Source organism: Zingiber officinale, chromosome 9B (assembly GCF_018446385.1).
Source record: "Zingiber officinale cultivar Zhangliang chromosome 9B, Zo_v1.1, whole genome shotgun sequence".
In the NCBI taxonomy this organism is placed as follows: domain Eukaryota; kingdom Viridiplantae; phylum Streptophyta; class Magnoliopsida; order Zingiberales; family Zingiberaceae; genus Zingiber; species Zingiber officinale.
In genome coordinates, this window is record NC_056003.1 from 116,770,452 (window position 1) to 116,794,266 (window position 23,815).

General features: G+C 41.3%; 2 protein-coding genes and 1 long non-coding RNA gene across 4 annotated transcripts; 1 reads left to right on the plus strand and 2 right to left on the minus strand.

Annotated features, from left to right (window-relative positions):
- Nucleotides 1–3,411: 3,411 nt before the first annotated feature.
- On the minus strand, nt 3,412–4,918 carry LOC122025523 (U-box domain-containing protein 21-like). Its single transcript, XM_042584334.1, has one exon. It carries the CDS (start codon nt 4,810–4,812, stop codon nt 3,511–3,513), a length of 1,302 nt encoding a protein of 433 aa, XP_042440268.1. The 5' UTR covers nt 4,813–4,918; the 3' UTR covers nt 3,412–3,510.
- Nucleotides 4,919–7,676: 2,758 nt separating this feature from the next.
- On the minus strand, nt 7,677–9,652 carry LOC122025020. 2 transcript variants are annotated; one of them, XR_006123581.1, is made up of 2 exons: nt 9,559–9,652; nt 7,677–8,273 (listed from the first exon to the last, which is right to left on the minus strand). It is a non-coding gene; the product is annotated as an uncharacterized LOC122025020 (long non-coding RNA). The 2 variants fall into 2 exon arrangements; XR_006123580.1 differs by having other exon boundaries at nt 7,677–9,213.
- Nucleotides 9,653–13,568: 3,916 nt separating this feature from the next.
- Nucleotides 13,569–15,417, plus strand: LOC122023326 (protein NODULATION SIGNALING PATHWAY 1-like). The gene has a single exon (XM_042581379.1). It carries the CDS (start codon nt 13,569–13,571, stop codon nt 15,222–15,224), a length of 1,656 nt encoding a protein of 551 aa, XP_042437313.1. The 3' UTR covers nt 15,225–15,417.
- The last annotated feature ends 8,398 nt before the right edge of the window (nt 15,418–23,815 follow it).

Consider the following 23,815-nt stretch of genomic DNA (forward strand, 5'->3'; position numbering starts at 1 on the left):
AATTGTTCTACTTGGAGGGAAAAAAATAATTCAGAAATTACTTCTCCAATTGTTCCCAACTTGTGACTCTTTGAGGACGGAGAGAATATAACCAAGTTCTTGCTTTATCCTTGATGCTAAAAGGAAATGTCATCAATCGAACTGCGTCTGCTGACACTCCTTCACAATTCACCATATCACAAAGTTCTAGAAATGTCTCAAGATGTAGATAAGGACTTTCTGATATTTCTCCTCCAAATTTGTGACCTTGTATCATGAAAATTAACTCTGGGTCTAGTTGGAAACTTTCTACTTCAATATGAGACTACACAATGGGAGATAAAAATCTTGCAGAAAATGGGTGCAGAGAAATCACTTAAGAAACTGCTTGACATGTTAGTGCTCATGGTATCTAAAAAAAATTATGAGAAAAGAACAAAAATAAAGAATTAAAGACAAGAAATAAAATGTTATATGAAAAGAAAGAAAGAAAATGCAGAATTTAAATTGCAAGAAAGAAAGTGCATAATGAAAACAAGAAAGAAAATGCAAAGAAAAAAGAAAAATGTCTAGGGTAACTCATATGCTAATCAACTAATGTTAATCTAAAACAGTCCCTGGCAACGGCGTCAAAGGCTTATTACGATTCCGCAAGTGCACGGATTTATCATCAGTAATATATAAGATTGTCGAACCACAAGGACTGTTGATTAAGCACTAGAGATGTCACAAAGTAAGTTATCTAGACGATCGAAAGTTGTCTTTGACGCTTACGAACTAATGAGTGTGATTAAAGAGAGGGAAAGAAGGTTGAGACGAAGAGAGAGGAGAGAGAGAGAGAATTGATCTTGGAGATAATGAGCTTTGGGAGATGGATTCTAGGATTTCGATTTCTTTATAATACTAGGAGATATTACATAGATTGCTTAGTTTCTACCCTCTATGTCCATGCTCTTGCAGGAAGTTAAATTGGTCAATATCCCTAAGTATCGAATAGAGACGATTCCTATGAAATCCTGTAACGGTTAACCCCTGTCACGAGGGCGCCTCAGTAGATCACAGGAATACATGTCTAGTAAATAATAATAAGGATAAAGGTAGAGATTTAGAACGATTCCCTACTTCCTTATGGAGGAATTGCCTCTCCTTTCAAGAGAATGTCCTAGATGTCCGTGAACGGGTTACCCTTGTCATTAGGGTCCCTCGGGTATACGATTTAGAGCACTCTTTCTACGAGAGCAGCAATTCCTAAGGGATTGTTTCTCCTTTTAAGGGAATGTCCTAGACGTTTGGAAAGGGTTACCCCTGTCACTAGGGCACCTTGGTCAATACGCTCTAGGGTATCCCCTTTGCGTAATTAACAATCCTCCACATCAATCAACAAAGCATGTAAAGAAATATGAATATGTCACACACACAATTCATCATGAACAAGGCATTAACAAGTCATTGAATAGAAATATGACGAATCTACATAGTTCTATATCTCCATCACATTACAAATACTTCTTAATCCTAGAAGAGGATATCTACTCCACTGTGAGAGAAGAACAACCCCAAAACATAAAGTAAAGCATACTTACAACCCTTGATGTGAGAAGAAGGGGAAGAAGAGATGATTGTCTAGGTTTCCAATGTCTTGGGGATGCCTCCTTGCTCTGGAGATGGACGGAACGTCAAGGGATGGCGGTGAATGAAGCTCTAGGGTTTTCCCCGAAGGGGAGAACCCTTTCCCAAGAAGAGGAACGAAGTCCCGAACCAAAGATGCCCCCAAGAATAGGGTTCTTGACCCTTTTATAGGTTAGGGTACGAGCGCCGCACGGCCCGTGTCATGGTCGTGCGAGATCCGCACGGCCAACTGCCTCCTCCCTTCGGGTTGAGTGGTACAACCGTGCGAATTGACACGACCGTGCCTTCCTTCTGCATTAGTTACACTGCACGGCCGTACGAATTGACATGGCTATGCCTTCCTTCTACTCTGGTTACACCGCACGTACGGCCGTGTGAATTGACACGGCCGTGTCTTCCTTCTACTCTGGTTACACCGCACGGTCGTGCAAATTGACACGGTCGTGCCTCCCTTATGCTCTGGCCATGCAGAATTGTATCAATATCATGTAGATCATTTTAGCACATCTTAACGTGTTATTCTTGAGTCGAGGTCTTCATCAAAGTTGTAGATCTTGAAGTTATCTACAATCCGGTATAAAGAACAGTCTAAAACTCCAAATAAGCAGAAAGTTATGGTCATTTTGGTTTTAGTCTACAGTGTAGAAATGTCACACAGCCTGGACACGACACCTTGGAAGCTCTAGACTCCACTTAGCTTTGTTTCTGCTCCAAATCGCGTCCTATTAACAAGAAAACGCATAAAGAGTAGATCTTCGAACAAAAGAGTATTTATGCTGAATATATACTAAGAGAGGTGTACATACACAGAATATACGTGAATAAAGTAAGTGAATGTGTCTCAAAACATATATAAATGGTCATAAGATCTACGCACAACAGCCACCTAATTCCCGGTCAGATTCTCACAGACCGGAACCCCAAGTCTGAGATGCCTGAGTAGACAGTTGGGGTGACACCTGACCTGGCTTTAATGGGTTGGGCTCTCACGGTCTGGTTGTACTTAGTCCTAGTACTCTCAGTAAGTTAAACTCTGGGTCAGCTAACTCCCGGTCAGCTCTGGGACGATCTCTCCACGGCTCCTGGCCCCCCACGGTTTGGGTTAGGTAGTACACTAGGCTGAGTATCCCGAGCTGCCCTATTCATACTCGGTTGGTATAGAAGGTACTACATGACAACAAGGTTAGGGAATCGTAACCGCCTGTCAGAGAATAATTGTTGTGTGTCGGGGAATATTTCAGCGGTCTGCAATCATCTGCGAATGGAACCTTCTTTCAGCCTACAGGAGGATGTCACGTGCCCTCCATCACTCAACAAGGTTTAACAACCGACATTCTCTGACAACAATCATGTTCCAAAAGGTACGCACTGTCATATAAAAATAGAGGTCTTCTCCCTTACACAGGTGCGTTCTTTCTCACATTCGCACTTGTCATCTACTTTCCTTTTGCTTCGTGTATTGTTCTTCTGGGAAATAAGTACCTGACTTGAGCGTCGGATGGCTGTTCCGAGGACTTTTTCCCTGATTTTCTGGCCTCTAACGCCCGTGTGATTATCTGAGGATGCGTAGAGCTCAGGTACTGCCGGCTCAATCTTCGTCGTCCGTCAGCACCACGTGAGAGTCCATTTTTGGAACTCCAAACGAGAAAGATGTCTCGATTGCCCCTCCGTCAATGCCAATAATAATTCATTCGATTTTCATCCGACTCATATTCTGAATAAGATCATCATTGTATCTCATTCATGTGTGGTTTACTTAAGCTTAATATGCTCCTTTTTTGCTAAGAATTTGTCACTCGTGTGTTTCGATACCGAACTCCTTTTTTAATTAAAAATCTTTGTTTTCAAATCTATCATTTTCCCTCCCCTCTGATAAAAAAATATAATAATATAATAATAAACTTAGATGGGCCTTTTGAGTCCCTTCAGGTCCATGCTGTCGACACACTCGTTCCTCTGCCTGTACCCATTCAACAACCGGAGCAGGTTGGTGGCCCCCTCCCTCGCCTCGTCGCTGCATCCCACCTGCAGCAGCAGCAGAAGCTTCTGGAACGCCCCGCTTTCCACCGCCTCCACCGCGCACCTACGCCTCTCCTCTTCCTCGTCTCCTCCTCCCGAGCACAGCCTCAACAGCGCCGACACTGCCAGCTCCGTCGCCAGCTCTGACACCCGGAACATCTTCTTCGCCAGCACCGGCACGGCCAGCGCGTGACCCCGCGCCCTCCGCCTCCCGACCTCCCACCTCGCCATCGCCTCCAGCGCCCCCAGCGCCTTCTCGCACGTGCTCCTATCCCCGGCCTCCGCCGCCATCTCCACCGCCGCCTCCACCGCGCCGGCCTCCACCGCCCTCCCCGCCGCCGCCTCGCTCCCCCTCGCCGCCTGCATGATGCACACCAGCGCCGCCTTCGTCGCCGCGGACGACACCGGCCTCCGCACCGTCTCCGCCAGCGCCTCCACCATCCCTTCGGTTTCCGCCACCGCCCGCCATCCGCCCCCGCGCGACGCCGCCACCATCTGCCTCAGCATCCACGCCGCGTTCCCCCTCGCCGCCAGCGTCGTCCCCTGCTTCAGCGTCCGCGCCAGGAAACGCAGAGCCGCCGGCGACGCCGCGGCGGCCCGCGCGGCCACCTCGTCCAGCGGCGAGATCGCCGCCAGCGCCGCCAGGATCTCCTCCGCGTGCTCCGTCGCCACAGCGCAGAGCGCCACCACCAGCGCCGCGCACGCGCCGTGGGACAAGATCCGCACCCGGTTCCGCTCGCTCTCCCTCGCCCACCTCCTCACCCGCGCAGCCACCCGCGCGCACCGCGGCCCCTCCCCTCGCCGGCTCGCGGCGGCGATCTCCGACAGAGCCCCGGCGACATCAGCATCAGTAACCGGAATCTTCGGCGTCGGAATCCGCTCCACGCCTAGCGACCGGTTCGCGACGCACCAGTCCTGAATCATCTTACGCAGAGTGTGATTAGGAACCAGCTCGCCTTCAACACCGCCGGCGATCTCCCTGCCCGTGACCGGACACGTGGAATTGTCCATCCCCAACCACACCTCGATGCTCAACCGGTCGTACGTGATTCCGGTCGCCGCCGTCACCGGATCCCTCATCATTTCCAGCGATATCGGGCACCGGAATTCCTCCGGCACAACCGCCGCCTCACGATCCAGCCTCGATTTCAAGTTAAATCGACGTCTGATCGACAACAACGCCATGATCAACAACAAACAAAACAAGTTCGAATCGATTCCACTCAAGAATGATTCAAAATCTTCACAGATAGATATATATACACACTCACTTTACAAGTTCCAATGGGAAAAGCGATAGATCGTCACTCGGGAGTTAAAAAGACTGGGGGATTTGAACGTTGACCAAGAAAAAAGATTGAACGTTCCGCCCGCGGGAAAGCAACGGCAGGAGCCGAAGTTTTGACAGTGAACCGTTGTCGACCACCGGCTCAACCTAGTCAACTCGGGGAGCAGCTTTCCGCTAGATTTCACACGCGTAAACGGTACGCGTTTTAAACGTGCCGTTATTTTCTTAACGTTTACACTGATTGGTGTGGTTCGGCGTGTATGCTAAGAAAAGAAATTACGAAGGAAAAAAAATAATAAAATATATAAATTAGAAAAATAAGGGGAAATTAATAAGAATTGAAATTGAAAAAAAAAAAATAGGAATAAGAGGTGAAATTAACTTTAGACTTAATTTGGCTAAAATGACTTAATTTGGCTAAAATGACTAACACATCTTTAGCACCCTTATTAATCCATCTCTAAACCAACATAGAAAAAAAAATAAATCATAGATAGTTATTAGTCAATCTATCTCAACACCAACACCAACACGGAAGAGTTAAATCATGAACACCTACAATCATTTGAAATAATGACTAACACATAAAAAAAATATTTAACTCGATTTTATCGTGATTTTAATTCAGATTTTATGATGACAATCACCTTATGTGCTAGCACTAGATCATCCCGAGGGGATGATAAAATTACATCTCATTGGTGGTAAAAGACGAATACGCTCGCCCCCAGTGTCCCCCTCAATCCGTCCCAGGGTCAACACGAAGAAGATAAATCACGAGCGGTTACTAATTTTTGGAATAGTGATTAACACATAAAAGAGATATTTACCTCAATTTTATCGAGATTTGAATCCCAGATCTTATTGATGATAACTTCTTATGTGCTAGCCACTAAACCTATCAAGAGACATAAAATTACATCTCATGCAACAAGGTAAGATTGCTTCTGATGAAAATTCAAATCTCATATTATAACGGAATAACATTGAACTGTGTACCAAGGTGCATTTGTGTTTTCCAGAATTATCTAGAGGCCGATCCATTTACCTTCAAGATTATAATTTTTTTTTTAAAGAAACCAGTATATATATATATATATATATATATATATATATTATATAGTTTTTTTTAAAAAGAAATCAGGGAGAAGTTCATCAATTGAAAGAACTAGTGGAGTAGAAATTATATATATATATATATATATATATAGTTTTTTTTTAAAGAAACCAGGAACAAGTTCATCAATTGAAAGAACTAGTGGAGGAGAAATTATTGAGCATTCCCATGACCGGATTAATGCTTACACAGAGGCACAGATGAAAAAGAGAAAAGAATTCATAGTGGAAACATTATGGTAAAGGCGAAACACTCGCCCCCAATATCTCCGTCGTATCCAACTCAAGGCCATCACAAAAAAAATAAATTACATCATCCGAGTGAACATGAATTCATAGTGGAAACATGTCCCTAGGGAAGGGGAATAGAAAGAAATAAGATAAAAAGTAAATAAAGAAGGAAAGATAAGCAGCGATGATCGATCACGGTGAGGTCACAACTCACAGGCACCTCAGCAGTGACCTCACGGTGAGATCACAAGGCTATAACTCATGATGAGATTGCAAGGTCAAACATCACCCCAGACCTCACGAGGCCTGACCTCGACTACGACCTCACTAAGGGGATCGTATCTGTCATGCTCATCCAATATGATATTGGGGAAGTCCAAGACTAGCTTAACTATGTCTATACGGTCTCTAATCTTCGTTCTTGCCCAGCAATTGCATTTGTTTTTCTTGATTTGTTCCTGCTTTCAGTTTCGCAGCAAGAGATCGTCGCCCTCTACAGTCGTTGATACTAGCATACTCGCACTACCAGGGGCTTCAACTCCTCCAATGAGTTCCTCTCCATTCCCAGTTCTCCCTCAATCCCCTCTTCCAAGTCCGCCACTTCCATCATTTTCTTACTATTTGGATTTCTCCACCATTTATTCTCACAATTTCACCTTTTTTTTTCTTTATTTTTCTTGTGCAGAGGCTCTTAAGAAGATTGATGGGTTGAATTTCAAAGACTTCACCACCTTCTTGTCAGTGTTTAGACCGTAAGCCGAGGTCAGGAGACCATACCTCCGCTCCTATTATTATTATTGCTGGCAATGAGGGAAGGGAGGAGAGGGGGCAGGGTGAATTGAAGTTCTATCCGTCCATTATTTTTTTATAAGTAAACAAAAGGAAGGATCTCAAATCTAGTGCAATCAATCCTTTTCTTCATCCACACTGCCAAGTAAACTACCCGTAAGTATTTGCTACATCCTTAGTTAATTCCAATCAAAATCACATGTTGATTAGTAAATAATCAAAGTGTGTTTAGTTACTGTTGACTTCCACTCTTTAGTAGTTATAATCATCGTAATATAATCAAACCTTAGCAGAGTTCTTTCCTTTGGGTCATCTCTCCCACCACTCTAGCCAGAGTTTCCCTTGCCTTTCATAATGCCTCAATGGCTTAAGCACTGGTCTTTGGTGCCAATGCAGATGTCAAATGGAGATGACTTTGAGAAGACACATGATGAACTAGGCTATGAGTTATCTGGGAACACAAGGGAGAAGGGAAGAACGATATGATCCCTAGTTCAATCCCACATAGAATTGCCATCACTATTCCATCCTTTGGGACCAAGAGAGGATCTTGTAAGCCCTTGCACACTAGCATGCTTGCAGCATGTTCCACTCTTCGAACTGTTTAACTTAGTAACTTGTTCTCTGTAGACAAGTGCATAGATGATTAGTTACTCCATATAAACACAAAGCACCATGAGACATACAAAGTTACATGCTTTTGTGAAGCCAAGAGCTTCCTGCCATCAGGCACGGCAAAATTCAATTACCACCACTGCCACAGAAAGTGATGCAACCTAGATAAAGGCTTCTTTTTGGTTTATGTATTGCTAAATTATTTGATGTTCTTGATCTTGCTTGTCCCTTGATGCTACTCCTAATGAGATAACCTTCTGCGGTAAAAACCTGAGTGGTGCATACGAACTGTGGGATTGGTGAAGAAAACTCATGTCCTGGCTGAGGCAACCTTCCTCTTACTTGGTAAATGAACAAGAAGCCCCTGCATTGGATTTAGAGTTTTGGGGCTTCTGTGTACAAGAACAAAAGAAATGTTGTAAAAATGTAAGCCCTTAACACAGCAAGCAATAGAATGCCATTTATTCTATTACTAATGGAAGCATGGAAAAGGGTTGTAGTAACTGTTGTCATCCTCAGATGCAGTATCAGTACATGGAACTGATCTGCTGTAAAGATGACAAATGAATCACTAGCTTGATCTATCTCATCAAAAAGAACAGATAACCTAAAAAGGAGCATGAACAAAACAAAAGTTAAAATTCCAAACAGATTTCCTGAGCAACAGAGCAGAAGAGATAAGACACTATCAGAGTAACTATGACAAAGAGCTTTCATGTGGAGATTGATCCATAGCTTTGAGTAATTATTCATCAATTAGTGTCATCACACAAATCTTGCCTACTGTGCAATCTCAGGTTCCAAGTGACAATGAAAGGCTAAACCAAATCAACAATGCCTAGAAAAAATAAATGAAAATCACTATTATGAGTACAACCTCTTGTTGAGACAAAATTATGATTTTATATTAATGCAGTGATTATGTAGCAAGCAAAAATACATTCCAATAATTGAGACTCAGGGGTTACTCATTGTTGTTATCTGGAGTATGAATAGATGACCTAAAAGGAAGTATGAACAAAACAACAGCTAAAATTCCAGATATATTTCCTGAACAACAGAGCAGAAAGAACAAGACACTATCAGAGTAACTATGACAGAGCTTTCATGTGGAGATTACTCCATAGCTTCGAGTAATTTGTTCATCAATTAGTGGCATTACACAAATCTTGCTTAGTGGTGTCAATGAACGGCTAAGTCAAATCAACAATGCCTAAAATCTTATTAGGATAAACAAATGAATATCATTATTATGAACACAAGCTCTTGTTGGGACAGAATTTAAGATTTTATATTAATGTTGTTATTAAACCTGTGTATCAACCAAAAATAGATCCCAAATAGCTGAGACTCAAAGGTTAATCATTGCTGTTATCTGAAGGGTCCGAGCATAAAGATCATACAAAATGTTACTTTTAACACAAACAGAGCAATGAAATCGAGAAAGATGCATGAATCCATGAATCAAGCTGATTTTAGTGGGCATGCAGGACTGTGGATCTTGCCTCGGTCTCAGGCAAATAGAAATCTCACAACTTTTGAAGTATCTGCCGTTCCGACAAAAGAAACGTTCAGAAAATCAGTGAATTGTGGAACAAAAAACTTGAAAAAAAAATGAGAAGTGCAAAAACGCAAAGGTCTGCATATGTATAGCAGTATCAGAGTAACTATGACAAGAAGCTTCATGTGGAAAAAGTTTCCATGGCTTTTAGGAGTTATTCATCATATAGCTGCGTCGTCCTTTGACGAGCCAAAAACAAATTCACAACAAAAAGATGAACGCATTCGTCCATATTACCAAAACCAAATTCCAAATGACTCTGCTTTAAAGCCCAATTTATCCAACAAAAACAAATCAAAAACAAGAAAAATGGGAGTAATGTTACGAATACCGGAAGAATAAAAATCGACCCAATGGAATCCAAAGATTGATCGGAGAGAAAAGATCGTGCCGAAAGATGAAGCACTACCGCACCGCTCGTCAGGCACGGCTGTCTTTTTTACCAAACCCTAGCGCTGCTCTAACCCTTTTATGTCTAGTTTCGAGGAACTTTTGCATAATAACCCTTATATGTTTCATTATTATGGAAAGGCACTGCTTTTCTTGGGTTCAGCCTTTGTTATCCGCCCAGGCCCAGGCCCAGCCTATTAGATTTAGGAGGTGTCATTGCGGTAAAATAAAAATAAAATATTGAACAGATTACGTCAAATTTACCTTATAAAAATTTTTAACTGATGAAAAATATTCACGATGAATAATTTAGAAATTCAGTATTCCATTATTATGCATCCCATTTAAAAAAAATAATCTTTATAAATATATTATAATTAGAAATAGAATCATAAATATCTCGATAATAATTGGATACCCAGAGGCGCTACTGTAAGGTAAAAAATTGAGTTGAATAGTTGAATAAAAATTTGTACAGAATGACCTAAAATAATATTTTTTATAATAAAAAAAATATTTAAAAATGACTTTCTGTGCTACATTAATATTAATGTTGGTACTTGAGAAAGAAAAGTTAATTAATATTGAGTAAAAATTAAACCTCTCACATGTTCAAGAAGTAAAAAAAAATCATTAAAAATAATTTAATTTCGTATTAAAATAGCTAATATAAGATAGAATAAAATCACTTTCTCACTTTTTTTTAATATATAAGAATGAAATCCGACATTATATGAATTAACAGATAAATTTATTTTAATAAATAATTAATCTAAAAATACTAGATTGACGAATACTTTTTTATTTATTTTGATGATCGATAGAAAATTATAATAAAACCAAATCGGGCTGATCATCCTCTAGATTAGTCAGCGTAAATTAAATACTTAATGCTAACTAAAAAAAATTTTGATTTGAGCCCCAAGGCAATGATGTAATGACAAACGACTTCTCAATTTTGCAAACATTTAAAAATCAAGTCCCAGTTTTAACGAATTAATGGATAAATTTCTCTTAATGTACGATTGACCTAAGAACACTAGGTTGATAAGTCATCCGATGAAAGTGCTTCTTGATTTACCCTAATGGCTAATGAAAAACTTCCATAAAATCGAATTGATTACCTAAGATTAGTCAGTGTAAACTAAATACCTAATGTCAACTAAAAAAAATTATTTCAATTTGAGCCCCAGATTATTTCAATTTGAGTCTCCCAAACTATGATATAGTTGTTAGGTCCTCCAAACGATTAACTATATATCTAAAATTTAAATCCACACGCTACGAAAATTTTTCTCTAATAGGACGACAAATCTAAAAATATTAACTGCTTCAATGAGCTTCCATAAGTACTTCCAGATTTATCTTAATAGTCGATAAAAAACTCTTATAGAACTGGTTACCTTCAAAAATTAGTCGGTTCGAAGTGTTATATTATAATAAAAATTACTTCAATTTGATCAAAATTATATATATATATATATATATCAAAATATTTTTTACCAATTTATCAAAATGATCTACATTAATTAAAATCACTTTAACTTAATCAAATCAGACTATTATAGTTTTAAATCCATTTTGATCCAGTTAGAGTCATTTTGAATAAATTTAAATAATTTTAATAAATAAAAATATTATGATATAGTAATATTTTATGTGCAATAATTTTAATTAAACCGAGCTAATTTATTTTAACATGTAGTAGCTATGCCTTAACCTCTACAATAACCTTAAAATAAGGATATTTTGAGATAAAAATATTGGGATGTTATTTTGTCTTTTATTTTAAAAAAGGATTTTTTTTTGGAAGAAAATAATAATGAAAAGTGCCATTTTGATTTTTGCACATAAATATTTGTATGACATAAAATTATATTTTAAAAGTATAGTTAGATATCATTCATGGGCTAAAAAAATGTGAGATACTATTTGAGAGATATAATGAAGCCTACTCATGATTATTATAATCAACAGGCTATAGTTTGCTCAAGTAATGCTCCAAAAAAGCACACCATTGTCATTCAAAATCATATTTTGACAAACAACAAAAACAATTCAATATATTTGCTGCCTAAACAATACCTATTGACAAATGGAAACTTAGTCCATCACAAAATCAAATGTTTGACAATTGGCAAGTTTGAACTTTGAATCAAGAGGAGCACATAAGATTTCTAAGGATGTTTTCTCTCAAGGAAGCATCTGAACTGGTGTTGGTTGTTCAAAGGTAACACAGGTTCTGTAACTTGTTTAAGATTTCAGTTCAAAGCCTAGGGTTTGACTACTATTCACAGATTCCCTGGCCAAACAAATGTCATGATCGAACACTATACCGATAAAATATGAAATGCTAAGTCTTACAGACAGATTATATAAGCACAAAGTTAGAAGCATTTTACAGACATCATGTATCATTCAGTATTTTATTAAGATGCTTCAATGATAAAGACATGTCACTAGCTACATGTACTTGTATTATAGTATTCCAAGTAGCTTGTATTTTTATTCGACATGAAATTATAGTATACAATTGGCTTACAGCATGACAAAAGAACAAAGATAAAGTTTACACACCGATAATACCATAGCCACTTACTTTTTGAAAAAAAAAAAAAACTAATGATCCTAATAAAAATTTAACAAACTTATCTACAAAAATCCTAAAAACTTTTTAACCTTCTTTGAAGTTCACTTATAAATTATACCATTCTACAGGAAAGAAGAATGAAGGCTTCTGATACTTGATACTTAAGGGACTTGGTGGATCATCAATAAGACTAGTTTAAAAGAAAGGAAAAGTATAGTTACTCCATGACAATAGCTGAGCTTAGCTCATTAAACCTAGCGAAGGTTAGTTAAAGCTTCCATAACTGATATTGTTCGAGAAAGGGACCGTATCCACCGAGCTCCAGTCTTGCTGAAATGTCAACTAAAAGTATAAAACGGTGACAGAGAAGTTCTTGCTCAAGGAAAAAAAAGGGGAAAACAAAAATAAGTTCTCTCTACTTGTTATTGCTTGTCACTTTCCTTGTCTTACAAGTTCAATTTATTAGAAGTATATGTTCATTCTTATCCCATCCAAGATCTCTTATTTTTTATCTAAAATAAAAAGAGTACAATTGGTTCAATGTTGCTTTACAACTTATTTCATAACTTACAACAAACAAGAACAACACAGACAAAACCCTTTTTACTTGAGTTTGTTACAGCATATAATCATCTAAAACAAAATATAATAATCAAAGAAAAGCATCTTCCATAGTACTAATGTTGCTACTTCTTGTGTACTAATATATTGTAATTGAAGGTATTAATCACAAGGCAGGATAAGTAACTTTTTGGATCTAACCTGACAACGTGAGCCAGTAGAGTTGCACCTCCATTTTGATCCAACCATCGAGTGGCAAGTGCTGTTCAATGTTGTTATATAGGCAGAAGCCAATCTTCAATATGAAAAAGTCCTGCAAACTTTAGCTGTTAGTCTTACTCTAAAATAAAACTCTGACCTTTGCAGATAAAATAATAGCAGAGTTCATCAGCACCATAAAGAATTGGAGCCCTCTTCTCAAGTTGTCAATCAGATCGAAATCACTCAAATAATGAGTTCACATGCTCTAATGGAGATGCAGCAAAGTACAAAGCCTGGTGTTGAACATCCAATGAGAACATCACAATTATTTATATATTTATGCCCACCGCCCTCCTACCATCTCTTCCTCAGTCTTCATCTTCCATGCCAAAAATCACAGCATAACCCAATGCTTTCTCCTCTGGTCAATGCTCAAATTCCTTCACCTCCACTCTTCCATCCAATCTCAGCTCTCATCTCCCTCGTGCCATTAATCATGTTTGATTTCTAACTTCATCTTTGAAGTTCTAATCCTCTCACCTTGTTCATACTCTGTGGTGTTAATGCACAAGGGGGATTCAGGGGCTGGCTGAATCATCATGCCCTTTGAAGATGACGAGCAAGGTAAAAGCTCCTTGCCGGAGCAGCATCAGCAGCACCACCTCATGGACTGGTTGGAGGATTCCATGTCTTTTCTCTCCTCCTTCCTCGTTGATCCCTGCACAACATCGACCACCTCCGGTGGAGGCATCAACAACAATGATATTACCAGCTATGGATGGTGGGCGGCGCCACAAGGACATGAACAAGCCGACATGAACCACACTGCTCCATCCATGGACTCCACGCTCACCCCAGCAAACAGCTCTCGGTTGCTTCCTCAAGATGAATTATTTAGGAAGAGGAAGAAACCGATGGGACCGATCACAGGCGACAAGAGCATGATGTTTCAAGCCAAAGAGAGGGCGGAAGGTGAAGCTGCCATTGACGGTGAGGGGGAATTTGTGAATGAAGGTGAAGTAAACAAGAAGCTGGCTTCAACGGCGAGGAAGGGTCAAGGGAAGAGCGCGGGGACCTCGAGCAATGGCGGGGGAAAGGAAGCAAGATGGGCGGAGCAGTTGCTGAATCCGTGCGCAGCCGCCATAGAAGCGGCGAACGTCTCCCGAGTCCGGCACCTGATCTGCGTGCTTCAAGAACTGCAGTCTATTTCCGGCGACGCAAACCACCGGCTCGCGGCCCACGGTCTCCGCGCCCTCTCCAACTATCTATCGTCCACCGGAATCGGCATCCCCGACAGGGGCGGAGCAGATGCTCCAGCGGCGACCACCTTCGTGACCGTGGAGCCGAAGCTTTTCCGTTTGGCGCTCATCAAGTTCAACGAGGTCAGCCCCTGGTTCGCCTTCCCCAACACCCTCGCCAACGCCTCCATCCTCCAAACCCTAGCTCTCGATTCCAGCCGCCGCGCCACGTCCCTTCACGTGGTCGACGTCGGCGTCTCCCACGGTGTCCAGTGGCCAACGTTTCTCGATGCACTGGCCCGTCGTCCCGGAAGTGGGCCACCTCTGGTACGTCTCACTGTAGTAGGCGGCGCCGCCCCTTATGGCCCCTTCTCCGCCGCTCCTCCAGGCTATGACTTCCGCTCCCATCTACTCCGCTACGCTAAATCCATCGACCTAAACCTCCAGATCGACCACGCGAATGTTCTCGGATCCAAGTCCTTGGCTCTCGTCCGAGGAGAGATTCTCGTGATCTGCATCCAGTTCCGGGCTGGCCACAATAACACCAATGATCGGACGGCGTTCCTAGAGTCGATACGCGATCTGGAACCCGATATCGTGGTTCTAAGCGAGATCGACGGCGGAATCGGCAGCAACGGAGTCGACGGACGGTTTCCCGCAGCGTTCGCGAAGAAGGCGGAGCTTCTTTGGAACTTTCTGGATTCCACAAGCGCCGCGTTCAAGGGTAAGGACTGCCCGGAGAGGCAGGTAATGGAAGGCGAAGCAGCGAAGCTTCTGGACACGTCGGCGCCGGCGGCAGAGGGACGGGATCGTTGGCGTGAGAGGATGGCGGCGGCGGGATTCCTGGAAGAGGCATTCGGAGATGAGGCAGTGGAATCAGGTAGGGCGCTGCTGCGGAAGTACGACGGGAACTGGGAGACGCGGACGGCGCCAGCGACGGCCGCGCCGGTGACGCTGTGGTGGAAGGGGCGGCCGGTTTGCTTTTGTTCCCTGTGGAAGTCCAACCGGCGAAGCTGAAACAAGCGCCGATCTGGTATTTGATGAACGGCAGATCCGATCTCGCGCCAAACTCCATCCCCAACACATCTACATCTCCATTATCCTGACCGTCTGATTAGTCCGTAGGAAATGATTGGGCTGGCCACTGTACATATCGGGTTCGGATCATGTACCATGTTGAACTATCCGATAAGCCTGTGCCTCGTATCAACTGCTATATATTTTTCAAAAAGTCCAACTAGATTTCAATTTTAGTTTAATACATTTGGTTCAAACAGACTAATGTTAGAAATAACGACTATAAAATTTAGTTGGACTGGGCTGATTTTGAGCTAGTTGAATTCGTTGAGGATGTTGTAGGAGAGGTCTAAGTTCATTTCACGAGGTAAGCCAGACCACATGTCGTGTTCGAATTGAACCTGGCTCAGGCTTGTAACTAGCCACACATTGGCCTGGTTCCTAGGCTGGAATCATTATTGTAACTGGCACGATACTGGTTACAATTTCGATCTATATATATATATATATATATATATTTTGATCTTATCCGAAAATCGATGAAATAGATGTTGGGGATGTGACGTTCCTACTGACCTCCTGTGACTTCGCTCCCGTCTGCCACACAAGCAACGTCAGTGTCGAGCTAGGGAAGGGGTCTCCGACGATGACCCTCCGACGATCAAGTCAGTTTCTGGTAAAGAAGAAGAAGCAGTAAACGGAGCAATAAGAACTGTAGCGCAACAGTAAGCTATCGCATGTAACGCATACCTCTATCGATGTTTGGACCCTCTTTATATAGAGCTCCTGTAGCGCGTGTGCATGCTTCCCAAGGCGGACACGTATCTCAAAGCTTTTATTGAAAAGACGTGTCAATAAAGTGTCCCTGACATAATACCTTAACGAGCCGAGCATATCTCTGAAGTGACAGCGGAAGCTTCCAACGTACGATCCTCTATCTGACCATGTCGCCTGTCAGTTGCACTAACTACCAAAAGGATATCAAAAGATAGTATGTTGTGTCTGTTGTTTGGTCGAGCGAAATAGCCGCTCGACCGGAGTTCCGTCATCCGCATATTGTCCGCTGTCAGATCGAGCGGGAGAGTCGTTCGGTCGGAAGTCCACTGTCCAAGTGTTGTTTGTTGCCGAGTCGAGCGGGAAAGCCGCTCGGTTGGAAGTCCACTGTCGCATTCTCTGTTGCCAGGCCTAGGGGGATAGCCGCTCGGTCGGAGTACACTGTCCGCGTGCTCGGCTGATATTGATTCTATTGTTAGGCCGAGCAGAGGAGCTGCTCGATCGAAGTTGAGATAGTCAAGCACGTCGTCCGGGAGCGACTCTGAGATCTTATCCCTCTTTATAACTTTGCTTGACAGCTCGGGGGAGAGGTAGCCGCCATCCTTGAGTTGCTGGAGGGCGTCGTCAATACCGTAATCAAAGAGGCGAAGGGTCCAGTCGGTAAATATTTCGTTGAATTTAGGGGAATGAAAGTATGTCGCCCTAAAAGATTCTTGCCGATCGAGTTCCTCCTCCTTGAACATGTCAAATGTAGCTTTTGACACCTCCAACTTAGCCTTCAGCGTAGCCAACTTGGCAACTTGCTCATCGACGGTTCTTTTATACTCCCTAAGTTGGAGCTCACTCACCGCCTGCTCTATCGTCCGGCTAACCTGCTTGGTTGCTAGCGTTGCTTCTGCCTATTCGACTTTCTTAGTTAAAACCCGAACCTCCTTATTTTTTAGTCTCCAGATCTTCGATGGCTTGGAGTTTCCTAGTGTTAGCAGAATTTATTTTGAACTCAAAGTGATGAGCTTGTTTGGTCAGTCAGTCGAGCTGGGTGGCCTAGTCGTGGTTTTTATTTTTCTCCAGCATGAACGCTCACTCGGATGCCAGAAGATGCTCAGAGCTCATATCTAAATTTTCTTTAGCCAGGTCAGCTCCACAATTAGCTGCTCAACTAGAGCTCGCAAGGTATCAGACTGCCCGACTGACACTCAAAGTTGTAGCTTTTCATATTCAAGAAAGGTTAGTCACTAGCATATAGCCAGATTCTTCACCCAGAACTGCAAGTCAAATGACGATAATCAGCGTTGATCGGGAAAGGTAAAGTAAAGACTTCATTAAATTTACCCCAGTTGATTTCTAGGTGAAACTGCTCGCAAGTTCCCTAGGCGAGATGGTCATTGTACGAGTCCTAGCGTCCGCCCAGACCTGGGCCAGAGGACCTCGGATTGTAATTTGATGCTGGGGAGTGTTAATGGGAGCTCTAGAGGTAATCATGTGATGATTGTTGTATGGATTCGATGTATCATATTCCTATATAAAGACATTTCTTTATGGTTATTATACTTACTTATATTGGTGCCAAATAACTAAGTATAATAGTGTCCTTGAGTGGAAAGTTCTTATCTATATCAATCGATTGGTTGAATTGATAGTGAGATGATAGAGAGAACACTACTCTTAATCATTCCTAGTCAAGTATTAACATTCAGGGACAATGTTAATGCGCTGAGACTAGCATGTAGGTCAACTCGATGACTTGATCTCACAAGTCATGGATATTAGATATCAAGTTGACACATGGGTATGCATTGGAGAATGTATACTGAATGACCCGCTATGAGAAAGTATTATGGATCGTTATATGAGTGTCATATACTTTCTCATGTGACTATTACTATGACTATCAATCCTTGGACCTGAAGTTATCATGGTTCCCTACATAAGGAGTTGCATACTTTGGCTTCGTCAAACGTCACCCGTAAATGGGTGGACTATAAAGGCGACTACTGGGTATGTAACAAATTATGCGGAGGGATGTGAGTGATATAGATGGAATCTATCCCTCCTATATGACGGGAGTTACATTATGATTCTTGATAGAGTGAGACCACTAAGTGCACGACCATGTTCAAATGAGTCAATATGAGATATTGAGCTCATTTTATTAGAGTGAGTCTACTTGAAGTTCAAGACATAGATTGATTAGAGGATGACACGGTCTATGCCTCAATTGATCAATCTAGATATCTAGGATAGAAGGACATTATCACATATTGTGAGAGTCACAATTAGTAGTCACAATGGTGATGTTGGATCTCAACATTCTTATAACTTGGGTAGTAATGATGTGTTGCTAGATACCGCTCATTACTTATGTTTCTAAATGGGTTTAGGAGCATTGTCAACGTTACAAGAACCTATATGGTCACACACAAAGGGTAATTAGATGGAGATTAGGTTCATATGATGAACCAAGAGGATTAGGTTCATGTGATGAACCAAATTGGATTAAGAGTAATCCAAATTAGACTAATTGAGTTGGACTCAATTTGATTCATGTGTCGAATAAGTCTAGTTTAGACTATGATTCATTGAGTCAATTTAAACCAATTAATAGATATTCATTAAATTAAATTGATTTGAATCAAATGTTAGATTTGATCAATCATGGGAAATAAGAGGTCAAGTTTGACTTGACTTTAGAGGGAATATGAATGGTCAAGTTTGACTTGACCAAATGCCACCTTATTGTGACTTGGCATGGGCCGACCAATGATGGTGTTCCACATCATCAAAGCTACATCATTATGTGTCATCTCATGAGGAAGACCAAGAGTCATGACTCTTGGTATTACATAGAGGTATAAAACTTCCATTAAGTGGTCGGCCACATTGGTGGTGAGTGAATTCTCATTCAAGGCTTCTTCTTCCTCTTCCTCTCTTCTTTTGCTCTCCTTCTCCTCCATTGCCGAGACCTCTCAAGGGTGCTAGCACACTCTAAGTGGTTCTCTCCACCTTTTGTCCGTGTGGATACATGTAGAGGAGTGTACACTTGACACTCTACGAGATTCGGTAACCGTTTGGACTAGCGGGATAAGCGAAGGGCATCACTACAAGGGTACACTTCTTTTTCATGTAGATCTAAGGTAGATCTAGTGTAGACAAACATGTACATGTACAATTTTTATTTATCTTCTCATGGATCCGTGGCTAGCTTCGAGGTTTCCGCAACGCAAAAAAGCGATTTTTGCGGCTCGAATTCTAACAGGGAGATCGCGATTCGGCGTCACTCGTTAGTCGACAGACGAAGGATGGCCTCGACATGCTTGTGGCCTCTTGGATCAGAGGGGTCTGAGGTGGCCAAACCCTTAGACTTGGGCATCGGGGATAGACCCGACCCCGGGCCGGGTCTGGCCCGGACCCGGCCCGGGCCCGTAACCGGGTCAACGGGCCGGTTGCCCGTTGACCCGGTTCGCCGGGTCGAACCGGAACCGGCCCGGCAACTTATAAAATCTCCAAGCAAATAAAAATTTTAAACGCAAATTAAAATTTCCTTATTTGCTTCCGGAAATTTATAAAAATTTCTCCAATAATTTTTCCGTTCATGGTGGATTTTTAGGTATTGTTTTTCAACGGTTAGGATCATTTGACTGTTTTTTGATCAATGGCTATGATTTAGTGTCCGTTACTATCAAAACTCTATAAATAGAGAGCTCATTTCATCATTTTTCACACACATCTTCTCTACTCTTAATCTCATTTTCGTATTCTCTAATCTCTACACGCTTTCGTTTTCAATTACAATGGAAGGAGGCCGCGGAGGTGCATCATCTCGAGCTCGGAAGGGAAAGCAAATAATGAATCCGCGGGAGGAGGACCCCAACATTCAATCCACCGATGATGAGATCGAGCATCTTCCGAATCCGACACCCGACACACAAGGAAGTACCGATGCAATTACTTCTAAGGTTCGGGAACTTCCTCCTCTAAAATCTTCTATTTTTACTAAACATTTTGAGAAGGTCACTCTTCCGTCGGGAGAAATGCGTGCAAAATGTAAGCACTGCAATGCTTCCTACAAATTCCAAGCCGGCGGCGGCTATGGGTCGTTGAAACGACATGTAGAAACGAAGCACCCGACGGAATATGGACTCGACCGTTCTCAAACACAATTATCAAGATTTTCTTCAACTAGCGGTAGTACCGATTCCGGTTTATTTTTATATTCGGATAATAAATTAAGAGAATCATTAGCTAAATTTGTTTCCGTAGAACATCTTTCTTTTAGTTTTGGATCTAAATGCACATTTGAAGATTTTTGTAAAGAATCTCTTAATCCATGTGCTAAACGTGTTCCTAGGACTACACTTACTCGTATAATTAAAAATTAGTAAAACAAGGAAAAAAGAATTTAATTGATGAATTTAGTAAATTAGATAATAAAGTTTCTTTATGTTCCGATATTTGGAGTGATCATTGGCAAACACATTCGTATATGGGTGTGACTTGCCATTGGATCGATAACTCTTGGAATCTCCAAAAAAGATTATTAGCTTATAGAGTTTTTGATGAATCACATAATGCTCATAATATCGCACAATTATTATGTTTAATTTTAGAAGAATATGGTTTAACTCATAAAATATTTTCAATATCATTAGATAATGCTAGTTCTAATACCGCTTGTATAGATGATCTAAAATTTGTTTGTCAACCTATTATTGGAGGTTTATTTTTTCATATTCGTTGTGTATGCCATGTTTTAAATTTATGTGTTCAAGATGGTTTAAAAATTTTAGAAAGTTATATTAAACCAATTAGAATTGCAATTTCTTATTTATGGTCTCATCCATCTATAATGAAACAATGGGGTAGGTTTTGTAAAATTAATGGAATGAGACCTAAAAATTTCCACGTGATGTACCAACACGTTGGAATTCAACATACCAATTATTACAAGATTCATTTCAATATAAAGAATTATTATGTTCATTTTTTGCACAAAACACTAATACTAATATATATTTATTTTCACAACAATGGAATATTTGTAGTAGTATTTGTGAAATTTTAAAAGTATTTAATGATGCAACCGAACAACTTTCCGGTGTTTATTATCCCACCGCTCAATTAGTTTTAGAAAATTTTTCTAATATAGTATTAGTTTTAAATGAACATATTAATAATGAATCTTTATCTCCTTGCATCTTAGCTATGAAAACTAAATGGGAAAAATATTTTTATTTAATTTCTGAAATTTATTTAATTGCATTTGCTTTAGATCCTAGATTTAAATTAGAAGTTTTACAAGAAATGTTAACTTTATATTATGACGCTTTAATTCCAATTAAAGATTCTTCTTCCCCTGATCCAGTTAATATTATATATAATGTTAGAATTTATTTATATGATATTTATAATCAATATTATGCAAAATATGGAACACAAATTAATATTTCTGAAATTCAACAAACTACTAGTAGTAATTTAAAACTTACAAAAGCACAACTCTTATTAAAAGAACGGACAAAACGTTCACGGGATCCTCAAGTTCCACACAGGAACTTGAGAATTATTTTACGACTTCTTTTGATTTTAATGAAGCAGATAGCGAAAACTTCGATATCTTAAAGTGGTGGTCACAGAAGGCTCAAAGCTTTCCCGTTCTCTCCGTGATCGCAAAAGAAATTTTAGCTTGTCCAGTGTCAACTGTTGCTATGGAGCAGACGGCAACATATTAGATGAACGACGGTCAACTTTGTCTCCCGACTCATTGGAAGCCCAAGCATTACTGGACGATTGGACCAGAGCGGAGAAAAGAATCCAAGGAATGCAACTTTCAGATGACGAAGTTGAAGATTTTGATACTGAAGGAACAAATACGACAGGAACAGGAAATGGAAGTGAATGAAAATGTAAAAGGATAAAAATGTAAAAGAACTACGTGGGCTTTGATTCCCCTAAAGGGATACGTAGGCAACTTAAATAAGTGCAAGCCCTTTTTTTAATAAATTTTAATTTCTAATTTTTAATGTTTAATGTTTAATTTTTAATTTTTAATTTTTATTAACATATTAATCTTGAACCGTGACGAACCGTGACGAACCGTGAACCGAACCGTGAACCGGCGGTTCTGAACCGTGAACCGTAACCGTCTTGGGCGGTTAAGGTTAAGGGTCGACCTGCCTGGAACCGTCGAACCGGCGGTTCCGAACCGTCGAACCGTCGGTTCCGAACCGTGGTCAGGTCTAATCGGGGAGGAGCAAATGGTGGAAATGGGAGCCTTTGCTATGATTGGCGGAGGAGGAAGATAGGTGATCGACAGCGCAAGTATCGTCACGATCGACAACATAGACAGAGAAGGGGTCCGATCGGAAGAAGTGGGAGTTGGCAAGACAATCTCCCTCTCAGGGATTGTAGAAGTGGAGAACTCCCCCCGCTTGAAAGGAGGTCGACAAGTCGTTGGAGCACAGGCCTACAAGGCCAAAGTTGTCAAGCGGGAAGAAGACTCTGCTCGGTGCCGCTTTCGGTGTTGGATTAGCAGCTTGTAGGAGCTTACCAACTCGGATGAGACCGCGACCAACACCATGGTTGGCATCGGGTGGCAGCTTGCCGGTATGAGCGGTTGCCTCGCTAGTTGCCGTCCAACTTCCCTCAGCTTTGCCAGTCGGCTCGTTGGAGTGCTTGACCAACAACTGGCCGCGGATCTCCAGCTCGGCCACGCCCTTAACGTTAATGTCCACATCGAAGAGCCTACACTTGTCGATCAGCAACGCTCAATTCATGATTCGATCTGCAAAAAAGATAGAGAAATCAGTTACATTCAAATACAATGGGTAGAAAAAAGGGGGCATACCTAGAGGGGCAGGCAGCCGTGTTCAAATCGGACTTAACCCAAACACATACAAAGCACCCTCCAAAAGAAATCGGTGTATGTGATACTTCTAACTGACCAAACTTGAAACTGCTTGGAGGTAGGTCGTTGAGTCATGGTATCGCCTGAGCAAGGGAGGTTTTGGCAGTTCGATCTGTCAGCTGTCAGAAAGTTGGGTTGAGCGGGGCAAACAAACATAAAAATAGTGCTCCTTCCAGTGCATATTTGAGGAGAGAATTTTATCAAAATATACAACATCCACTCAGGCTTAGAAGAGGAAGGTACTCGGCTCGGAGAGCTTCAAGTAGCAGAAGTAATGAAAAACACAAGGCACAAGAGGAATCCTGTACAAATGGAATAATACCACAACCCTGCAAAGAAGTATGAAGGAATTAGACACTAACTAATGCAGGGAATATGAAAATATCTATAAATTTCAGAAAAAAAAGGTTGGATGGGAAAGTGAAGGCCAACATAAAATTGGTCTTTAAAGAAGGGCAAAAAGTCATTTGGAGATAGATGAAGACGGTCATAAGCGGAGGGAATGTCGATTTGATAGCTTTCGAGAAAGTGGTAGGTGAGTTTCAGTTGGTCAACCTTATCGCTATTAAATTTGGACTCGATGGAGGTGTACCACAACCCGAAGATAGCCGAGGGTGGGGAAGGAGAGACAACCATCGAACAAAGGATGAAAATCGAAGAGTGAAAGGAGGAAAGAAGAAGGAACTTACTGGAATGGGAGAGATCGCCAGCAATGAATAGAGAAAGAAGAGCAAGGAGACGAGAAAGACAAAGACGAGGAATGCGATGAGGCTAAGGAAAAAGTTGAGGGTTTAAAAACCCTAGGGGTGATCGACCCGGGCAGTCCGATCGAGGGTTTTGAAAAATGAGGCATCATCATGACTGTTGAATTTGAAAAGACAGTCATCACATCAAACCTAAACAATCATCTGCC